This window comes from Lupinus angustifolius, chromosome LG06 (genome assembly GCF_001865875.1).
Source record: "Lupinus angustifolius cultivar Tanjil chromosome LG06, LupAngTanjil_v1.0, whole genome shotgun sequence".
In the NCBI taxonomy this organism is placed as follows: Eukaryota; Viridiplantae; Streptophyta; class Magnoliopsida; order Fabales; family Fabaceae; genus Lupinus; species Lupinus angustifolius.
The window spans coordinates 7,467,828-7,477,376 of NC_032014.1; the positions used below are offsets into that span (position 1 = coordinate 7,467,828).

The 9,549-nt window shown below is 35.9% G+C and overlaps 2 protein-coding genes across 4 annotated transcripts; one reads left to right on the forward strand and one right to left on the reverse strand.

The window, feature by feature from the left end:
• Window positions 392-3,757, forward strand: LOC109349446. 2 transcript variants are annotated; one of them, XM_019590250.1, is made up of 2 exons: window positions 392-511; window positions 1,647-3,757. In XM_019590250.1, exon 2 carries the CDS (start codon window positions 1,672-1,674, stop codon window positions 3,271-3,273), a length of 1,602 nt encoding a protein of 533 aa, XP_019445795.1. In that variant the 5' UTR covers window positions 392-511; window positions 1,647-1,671; the 3' UTR covers window positions 3,274-3,757. The 2 variants fall into 2 exon arrangements, with proteins under 2 accessions (XP_019445795.1, XP_019445794.1); XM_019590249.1 differs by having other exon boundaries at window positions 392-507.
• LOC109349447 (probable receptor-like protein kinase At1g49730) lies at window positions 4,304-9,348 on the reverse strand. 2 transcript variants are annotated; one of them, XM_019590252.1, is made up of 9 exons: window positions 9,028-9,348; window positions 7,151-7,699; window positions 6,437-6,727; window positions 6,060-6,321; window positions 5,928-5,980; window positions 5,646-5,713; window positions 5,438-5,527; window positions 5,166-5,250; window positions 4,304-5,015 (listed from the first exon to the last, which is right to left on the reverse strand). In XM_019590252.1, the coding sequence occupies exons 1-9, from the start codon at window positions 9,089-9,091 to the stop codon at window positions 4,471-4,473; spliced, it is 2,007 nt and encodes a 668-aa protein (XP_019445797.1). In that variant the 5' UTR covers window positions 9,092-9,348; the 3' UTR covers window positions 4,304-4,470. The 2 variants fall into 2 exon arrangements, with proteins under 2 accessions (XP_019445797.1, XP_019445796.1); XM_019590251.1 differs by having other exon boundaries at window positions 6,437-6,733.

Below are 9,549 nucleotides of genomic sequence, written 5' to 3' on the forward strand. Positions count from 1 at the left end.
ATATATATAAATGAAAGAGAAAAATACGTATGTATTATGCAAGAGTTGAGAAAAAAATGATCAAAATAATAAATTATATTGTTATATTATAAATGATGATATAATGATATTGTGATTATCTTTTATACAAAGGATATAACATTAACCTTTATTTAAATTTTAATTAGATAAGAAAACAACATCATAAAATAAAGTAACCTAAATCTTAAAAAATATTCTTAGATACTCTAAAAATCCAAAATACAATCATAATATATGAGATATTATTTTTATATCTAATTATTTGTAGATATTATTTTTTTTCATTTTCTACAAGATAATTTTAAATATTGAGATACATTTTCATATATTATAATATTGTGCTTGGTTTCCTCCTCAAGTCCCCATTCTTCACTTTCACTTTGTGCTAAAAGTAAAATCAGCAGAATAAAAACAAACAAACCCACAAGCCATCTTCTTCTTTTTGCCGTAATCTTGTTCCTTCAACTGCTACTTCTTCTACACCAGGTAGGTTCCTTCTCTTTCTCTCTATATATGAAAGTTCAATACTTTATACGTTTTTCTTTTGTGGGTATGATCTTCGGGATTTGCTTCTTTACCAGGATCTTCCCCTTCTCATGTCGGTTATTATAGTGTGTAGCATCTGATTCAATTAATTATCCATTAAAAGCCTCAATATTATCCAATTACTCCCACTAATTATTGGTTTTTTATTTTTATTTTTTGTGTAATATAAATATATTATAGCTAACTTTTTATGAGTTGCGTTCCCTTCTTCTTTATATGCAAAGTTTAAATCTTTACTCATAGTTGGTCCTGATTAAAAAGTTTCTACTCAATAACGTGTAAAGGTGAAAATTTTATGTTCAAATATGTGTTTTTCTGATAGAATTTCGTTCCTCTGATTTTGAATTGCCAGGACTAGGTTTGTGTAACTTGATTATTTTATGTTAAGTGTGGAATTCTGTTGATTTCAGACACTCTGTGGGGTTCATTATGTAGTGATAATTGAGACTAGACCATCATAATTATATACTAATGGCAGTACTGGGAATGTGAACAAGATTCAGCATGAGTCTTGTAATTAGAATTCCTTAATAATACATTAATATTAGTTAATTGCATGGACTGAACTAATACACATAAAGTATAGTGTGTTTGGAAATCATTGTATGCTTTGAGTATTGTGTGATTTGTGTCTTAGGATCACATATTTTTATCAACATTATAATTTGATTTCTTTATCATGGTTGATACTTTATAGTTCCTATAGTCGACACTTCGAAACCGAATTGGAGATTGAAACAATGGACTTTCAGGTCTTGGTTTGATTGGTTCAACCAGTTAAATTTATGGTTGAACCATGATTGAACCAGAAAATGCTCAAACGAGAAACATGGGCGGTTCACTTAGCCGGTCTGCCACAGTTTTGAAAACACTGAAGTAAAAATAAATTCTCTTTGATTATTTTCCTAGTTCTTAAGGTCTTGTTTCTCTTAGCATTTATGGTGCAACGAGGGCCTCTTGAGGGTTATGGCTGGAATATCCATGCCAACAACCATGCCTCTTAGTACCTTACTATCTCGTACGAAGATGTTGCTGGGGATTTGTTTTGCTTAGTGATTTGTTTACGCCATTCTTTGCAGGAAGTTTTGATTTTCTAGTGCATTGATGACTACCCCAAGTAAATCTGCATCAATATTATCTTTTCCGTCCTTGGAACCAAAGGGGAAAAATATTCCTGAATCAAGTGCTAACATGCTTCAATGTCCTCTAAACCAACAAACCCTTGTCTCCTCGGAATTGGATGGCCCAGTAGCTATCCTTTGGGATATTGAAAATTGCCCTGTCCCAAGTGATGTCCGCCCTGAAGATGTAGCAGGTAATATAAGGATGGCTTTGCGAGTGCACCCAGTAATTAAAGGAGCTGTATTGCTGTTTTCTGCATATGGTGATTTTAATGCTTTCCCTAGGCGACTTAGAGAAGGCTGTCAGAGGACTGGTGTTAAACTCATTGATGTTCCGAATGGGAGAAAAGATGCTGCCGACAAAGCTATACTGGTTGATATGTTCTTATTTGCTCTTGACAACCCTCCGCCATCCTCTATCATGCTAATATCTGGAGACGTTGACTTTGCTCCAGCACTTCACATTCTTGGTCAGCGGGGATATACTGTAATTCTTGTCATTCCTTCTGGGGTGGGTGTTTCATCTGCCCTATGCAACGCTGGTAAATTTGTTTGGGACTGGCCTAGCGTGGCTCGTGGAGAAGGCTTTGTTCCCCCGTCAAAGGCATTAGTGCCACCTCGTGGAAGTTCAATTGAGCTTGCTGGATATCTAATGGGGTGCCATATCAATGACAACTCTGATGGACAAAATGAAGAAGAAGCAATAGTTTATAGAGGGATGTCACAGAACTATTATAATTCGAGGGATTTCTCAATGGTGTCACAGTCTTTGGCTGAATACAACTGTGGCACATCGAACATGTCATGCTTTCCAACAACTGTGAGATCACATAGCCTTCCATCTGGATCAAATGATGTTTCAGGAGGACATATGCCTTCTAATGACCATAATGAAGGTCTGCTATGGGTACAGCCTGGGGATTTAAATGGTCTCAAGGGCCAGTTAGTAAGGTTGCTTGAACTTTCTGGAGGGCGCATGCCTCTGGCCCGAGTTCCAGCAGAGTACCAGAAAATGTATGGGAAAACACTATATATATCTGATTATGGGGCAATGAAGTTGGTCAATCTTTTCAAGAAGATGGGTGATACACTAGCTGTTGATGGAAAAGGGCAGCGTAAATTTGTGTATCTCAGAAACTTGAAGGCATGCCCAAGTGCACCCCCATTGTTGCTGGCAAGGAAAGACAAGAAAGGAAAGGGGGTCCAGGAAGAGAGTGCAAATGGTTTCAATGGTGGTTGCTCTTCAGACGAGTTATCGGATGAAGAAGGAGCAATCATAGGTGAACATGATGAAAGAAGTTATATAGGAAAGGGTAATCAAGGGAGAGCTGCCAGAAGTGAAATTGGTGACTGTATTCTTGAGCAGTTCAAGTACGAGCTGCAGGAGATTCTAGTAAGCTATTCTTGTCATATATTCATAGGTTGTTTCGAGGCTATATACCAGCAACGGTACAAGAAACAACTTGAATATCAGAGATTTGGCGTGGACAAGTTGGAGGATTTGTTTGAGATTGTGAGTGATGTGGTAGTATTACACGAGGAACCAGTTAGCAAGAGGATGTTCCTGACTGCTGTGGGTGGTTAAATAACTATGGGGCAGTGATCTGTTTAAACCTTTCTGGTGTTTTTAACTTAAAATATTTACAAGGGACAATCAGCTATTAGACATTAAAGTTGCCTATTCACACTCTTCACTAACAAATCACAATTTTCGCTTTTTTAATTTACAAAATTATGATTAGTTAATGAAGAGTGTGAATCAACAATTGAGTGTTACTTGTCCCACCCTACAAGGAATGATTAAGAAATGCTTGTTCACTATAGCAACCTCATCCTTTTCAGTCTATTTATCCCTTCAAGCATGTAAACATGATATGCTGGGCACGTGTTTTTTATAGTCACTGTCCTGCTTGGATTTAACTCAATACTAAAATTTCCTCGTGTACCTTATTTCCAATTTCTGTGACTCATTACTCCTCTTTTAAGAGTTGAGATATGTAAAATAATAGTTTTTGTTCTACCAACTTGTATCAAATCTCAATATTTGTGTACAATTCACCATTTGGTTACTTGTGGGAATAATTCTGTTTTGTTTAAGATTATTGCTATGTCTTCACTATTGCTGTCTACTCTTTGGAATATCCAGGTGACATTTTGTGAATCTTTTGAAATACTGTTTACTAGTTGATCATCATTCTTTGGATGGTTTTATACTTAGGAAGTTCATCCGTGGTTGATTGATATGGCTCTTGCTGAAATGGTTGGTTATGGGGCTACATTTGTTGAACTCTGTCACTTTAACATCATAAAGCAGAAACAGGTTGGTTACCAATGTCACTGAAGGTACCCACTACTATGAAATTGAGTTTTATCACTGAAAATGCCCTATTGGCAATGTTGGTTTAGGTCACCAAAAATATTCTACATTTTTATGCCATATGGGTACAAGTATATGATTCATTTGAGCATGCATAAGTCATTATTTATATAATTTTCATAAGATTTTCTTTAAGGTGAACTACTATAAAATCATGCAAGTATGTAACCATGATAAAAAATGTGTTAGTAGCATTTCAACATTATCCATAGTTCTTAAATTCTAACTATAAGCAATTGCAAACCAATGCTGATTGAAGCAGATAAAGTATTATATTTTTCATCTCTCCCAACATGTTAACATTAGAAAATACAAAAGTTTTCCTGAACTCGAAGCAAATCCAAAATTTTGAAGTCAGGTGAGTATATGAGAAATTCAGTCCACTTGAAGAGCCAAATGATTGTCTCAGAGAGAGAATATGTTCGGTGGGGATTGTGGAGAGCCATTCTCAAGCAAAAAACTTCTACTGCAATATGACCGAGATGTACTTGAAGATGATGCCAGATATCTTCCATCCCCGCAGTGAAAGTTCGCTTCGTTTCTAAGCATTTTCCCCTTGCTTCTTCGACCGCTCTGCTGATTTCCCTGACATTCAGCATCTTCATCATCTTGTAGAAACCCACTATGCATTGGTTCTGATGTCTCATACAGAAGCCTCAGGACATGTTTTATTGAAGGTCTTGCTCTTCCTTCTCTCTGAGTGCACCATCCTACTATAGATACTACTGTTTGGAGCTGATCCATGTCAAAAGACTCTCTCACATTGGGATCTACTAGCTCCAGTAACCTGGTTTCTGATTCCATGTATGGTTGTGCCCATTCCACCAAATTCTTATTATCTTGAATAGCTCGTCTTCCGGTTATAATTTCCAGTAGCAACACCCCAAAACTGTATATATCACTTTTCTCAGTGAGCTCTTGAGTAACGACATATTCAGGATCCATATAACCTGTAATGCATTTAATATTCATAATTCAGTATTATCAATGATGAAGATTTATACCTTGAACTCCCTTGATATACATCTTTTGAAGTATGTTTATGTACAAGACCAAAATCAGCTAACTAAAACTTAGTGAAGAAGAAAAGAATTTGATACCTGGAGTTCCCCGGATTTCAGTGTTTACAGGTTCAAAGCATATCGAACTATGTTTGGAAGCTTGTGCAAGACCAAAATCAGCTATCTGTGAAATAATGTAATATAGGAAAAATAAATTAGTTCACTGAAAAAGTCCTAGTCATTGACACTTAAGACAGTGCAGATTTGCATTTATCCATGTATAAAAACATATATCAATTTTGCACTTTTGAACTCTCTCATCACGAAGTTAACAAGTGAAATGGTAACATGCAGTCAGAGAATCATCCAACCTTAGCAACAAAGGTCTCATCCAGTAAAGTGTTGCTAGACTTGATGTCTCTATGGGACAGAGGAGGATCACAATAGAAATGAAGATACTCCTGCATGAGACAAAATGGTATTGAAAGATAAATCCATATCTACCCAAAAAAAGGAAAGAGAAAGGAGTAAAAACAGTCAACTCTATAAAGCTTGAAATCAAACATGCTCATAAATTACCAGTGCATTAGCCACATCAATGGCAATTTGTATTCTTGTTCGCCAAGTTAGAGGTGTTTTACCAGGGGCTGTAAGAATAAAAAAATACATGAGATTAAGGGGTTAATGAGGGAAACAAACTATAATACATTGACCTGTTTGCTCACTATTTTGATGTACTATTTTTGTTGCATGGTGTGGATTATTATCATGTTCAGTATGGCTGAAGGTGCTGTGAGTTTGCAAAGGATGCAAAAAACCACACGAGAAACCATAAATATGCATAGGGATTGAGAGGCATACAATGAAGATGATCTTTCAAGCTTCCATTTCCCATGTACTCATACATCAGAAACCTGCCATCAGGCAAGCAGGGGATTTGGTTTGCATGTGTAAGGTGTCAAAGAACACAAGTAAGCACACTGAAACAAATACCTCTCATGCTTTTTAATGCAAAAGCCTCTTAAAGAAACAAGATGTCGATGGTGAAGCCGAGCAAGAAGCTCAATTTCTCTGCAGAACTCTTCGTCCACTTGCTCTGACATGCTGTTCATCTGCTTTACTGCTGCCACCAGCCCATCACTAAAATGGGCTTTATACACTGTACCAAATCCCCCTTGCCCAATGATGGTGCTAAAATTCGCTGTTGCTTTCTTTATCTCCTTGTAGCTAAATTTTCGGAACATGGATGAGGAACCTGCATTAAAGCCCATCTCAATGCCCCCATCCCAAAAAGGAAGCAATGAAGGAAAGAAAAAGAAAATATAAAGAGCTGGTTTTGAATTAAAAAAACGATAAAACAATATCCTTACCTTCCTGAAATTTCCAAGTTGCACTAGGAGGCAAGGCTTTTTTTGATGAGGTTTTACCAAAATTATTGTCAGGCTCGTCTAGATCTCTGCTTTTCTGGCGAATTAGAACTATCAAGACTAGAAGCATCATAACAGCAACAGCTGTGACAGCTATAGCAATACCTGGAACCAATGTCAAGTGATATGAATGGTGCTTTTCCTTAAAAGGTAAACCTAACAACAATTGACTTGGGCTATCAGCAACTGCTGGACTTGGAGAAGCTTCAGGAGTAGGCAAGGATGGGGATGACCCTGAAGCTAGCAAATTTGTTGATCAGTTAGGTTTCCAATACATGAATTTCGTTATACAAAAATCAGATATACACAGAATTCATTGTATATGTTAAATAAATATTTGACTAGACAAACAGAAAATAAAAATATAACTAGCCTTTATCCAGTATTATCAAGGATAATTCAGATTGTGAAATAACTTTGAATCCATTCATGCCATGACATACCATTGTAAGGGGATTTGTACAAGCATTGCTTATTTTAGAGGGAGCTATTATGAGGAGAATCTATAACGACTAAAATAGAGATTGCATCTTATCTTATTGGTTTTACATCATAATAAGTCTCATATATCAAGACATGTATGAAGTCATGCACACAGAAGGAACCAACAAGAAAGCGAGAGAATCACGTCATTTCTCTTGTTAAAACTATTTTTACCTGGAGCACCAAGAAGTCCTTGAACCCCAAAGAAACAGCTAGCGATGTCAATGGTAGATATCTCATCAACTTGGCTTGCTAGTGAAACAAAAGAGGCATCACGGCATGTGTTCAACGTTATATTATCATCAATTCCTAGATGATGCAGATAACCAATGCCAGAATTTAAGCACTTCTTGCATTTGATTTCCTCTCCAAGCGGCACTTTGCAATTTCTCGTGACCTCCGCAAATCTGGGAGATTGCAGCATTTGCATGACAGTAGTTCGACCCATGCATTCATAATTAACGGGAATTTTTGTCCCAAGACCACAGAAACTTGTTGCATTTTGTGAAACCCCGTAAAGATACAAAGTCTGAGATAGGGTTTGAAGGCAAATGTCAACAGCATCTAGAGGAACCCCTAGTTCACTTGTTGTGTTTGCAAAACGAGCAACAGAAATTGCAATGTTAGCATTAATATAGCGACAACATTTTCCCCTGTCTCCCTGGAGAGAGCATATAGAGGACGCCAATGTAAAGTTAGAAAAAGTAAAATCCAAAGGGCAATCTGCAGACGAAGGGGCAATAAAATTAGAGAGCTAAGTTGCATTTTATAACCCTGCACCTACAATGCCAATAGTTAACACTCATTGCCTATTTGCAACTATAGTGATCAAATAAAATGATATATTCTGTTTCTGTGACAGTGTTCTAGATGCAAATGATACAGCTAATCCCCCAAGAAAAACCTCAATCTTTGTTGCATAATTCATGACATTCTTGCAGTTTTTAGTTTTGAATGTTTTCAGTGAAAAATGTGCAACATGAAAGTTTATGACACCCTACCCAAGTCATAGTTTATTAGTTCCCCTTGGATAAATCTTGAATATAAATACAGGAGCCAAAGCCCTTTTCCCACTAGTTGTGGCAGTATGGAAAATATTGTGGAAGAGCAGCATCTAGCTTAATTGAATGAGTTACATGATTTGGTTATCCATTAGGTATTCTGCAAAAGCTCTAAACCCAATGTTCATAAGTAAATACACCTTATTTGGGAAAAGCATATTTTTTTTACACTGCCTATCAAACACAAGAGTAAATGAACAAGCAGATATAGATTGAACCAAAAACATTAACTCCATTTCACAGATTGTTTTTTTACTTCAGAGCATTGTTATCATAATGATGTAACAAAGTACAAAAAAATTTGTGATATTTTTGTAATCATAAATGAAGATTGAGGGAGTGAGACAGCAAAATGTTATCCCTAATCTGGAGTGCATTGAAAACTTTCCGTACTGCCTTCAAGCAACTTTGTTTTGGAAAACAAAGATGGAAAGAAAGTGAGACAAATGTTAGAAATGCAATGAATTTTTTGGTATAACCAAAGGTATTTCATCACCCTTTCATACGCAAGAAATTAATCCATTTCAGGTTTGGTTGAGTGTCTTTCCCAACAAGTGTCACTCACATAAATTGAACACTTAACTTCTATATGAGGATCAAATGGGTTCTTACACTATTACACCACCAAACATAACATCTTTGGACTCATCGTTAGTTACTAAATCCTTTACTTTCCTTTTCTCATCTTTTTGTTCCCCAAACAAAGGCCAAGAGTGACTTGACTGTGTCATAAATAAAAAGGGGTAAGCAAGTAATACTAAGGAACGTGAAAATTGGGCTAAAATATCAGTTTCACAGTCATATTCACATTATTATGTAGCCATTTTCTTTCATTATTAACTTCACCATATCTTAAATGAGATGGGTCATAGAGAAAAGCCACAAAATTGGATTTTGTTAATAAAAATTAAAAGGAAGCAACAATAAATGCAACTACTTTATCTACACGGTCTCAGATAATGAAGCAGAGGTAAGAATGAATGAACTAACCAGACAATATTACAGGAAGCTGCATTCCAATAAAAGTCAACAATCCAAAGAAGGAAAGAAGCATGTTGGAGATACAAAACAAGAGAAGAAGCACAGTAAATAAGGAAAGAGCAACAAGATACAAGAAGAAGAGTGTTTGATATTTTTAGAAAACTTATTTTGGGAACACCATATTCACTAGTGTTTTGAGTTTTGATGCACAGTAAATTTGTGACTTTTGAGGTGTATGTTTGTGTGAGAGTGAGAGAGTTCTGGTGTACTTTTGTTTGGCTCTCGATAAATGAATAATGTTCAATGATGATGAAGAACATTTGTTACTCATTTCAGTTTTTTTGTTTTGTTAAAACTTCAAGGTTATTCAGCCTACATAATAAATATAGTGTAGAAAATGAAACTAGTACTAATGTATTACAGTTTAGACTCAACTCGAAATAAAGTATCTAAATATGTAGATTAACTTAAAATAAAATTAAAGAATAAAGTTTAAATTGCTGAATGTGTGTATTATTAAATTTGATTAGT

What these genes read in the sequence shown, in the direction of transcription:
- LOC109349447 (XM_019590251.1), bottom strand. Translation starts at nt 9,091, where the DNA reads ATGCTTCTTTCCTTCTTTGGATTGTTGACTTTTATTGGAATGCAGCTT. An exon ending in TGCATTAAAAAGCATGAGAG is followed by an intron (nt 5,981 to 6,059) that starts GTATTTGTTTCA and finishes GCCTGATGGCAG; the next exon opens with GTTTCTGATGTATGAGTACA. An exon ending in TTGATGTGGCTAATGCACTG is followed by an intron (nt 5,528 to 5,645) that starts GTAATTTATGAG and finishes TGTCTCATGCAG; the next exon opens with GAGTATCTTCATTTCTATTG.
- LOC109349446 (XM_019590250.1), top strand. Translation starts at nt 1,672, where the DNA reads ATGACTACCCCAAGTAAATCTGCATCAATATTATCTTTTCCGTCCTTG.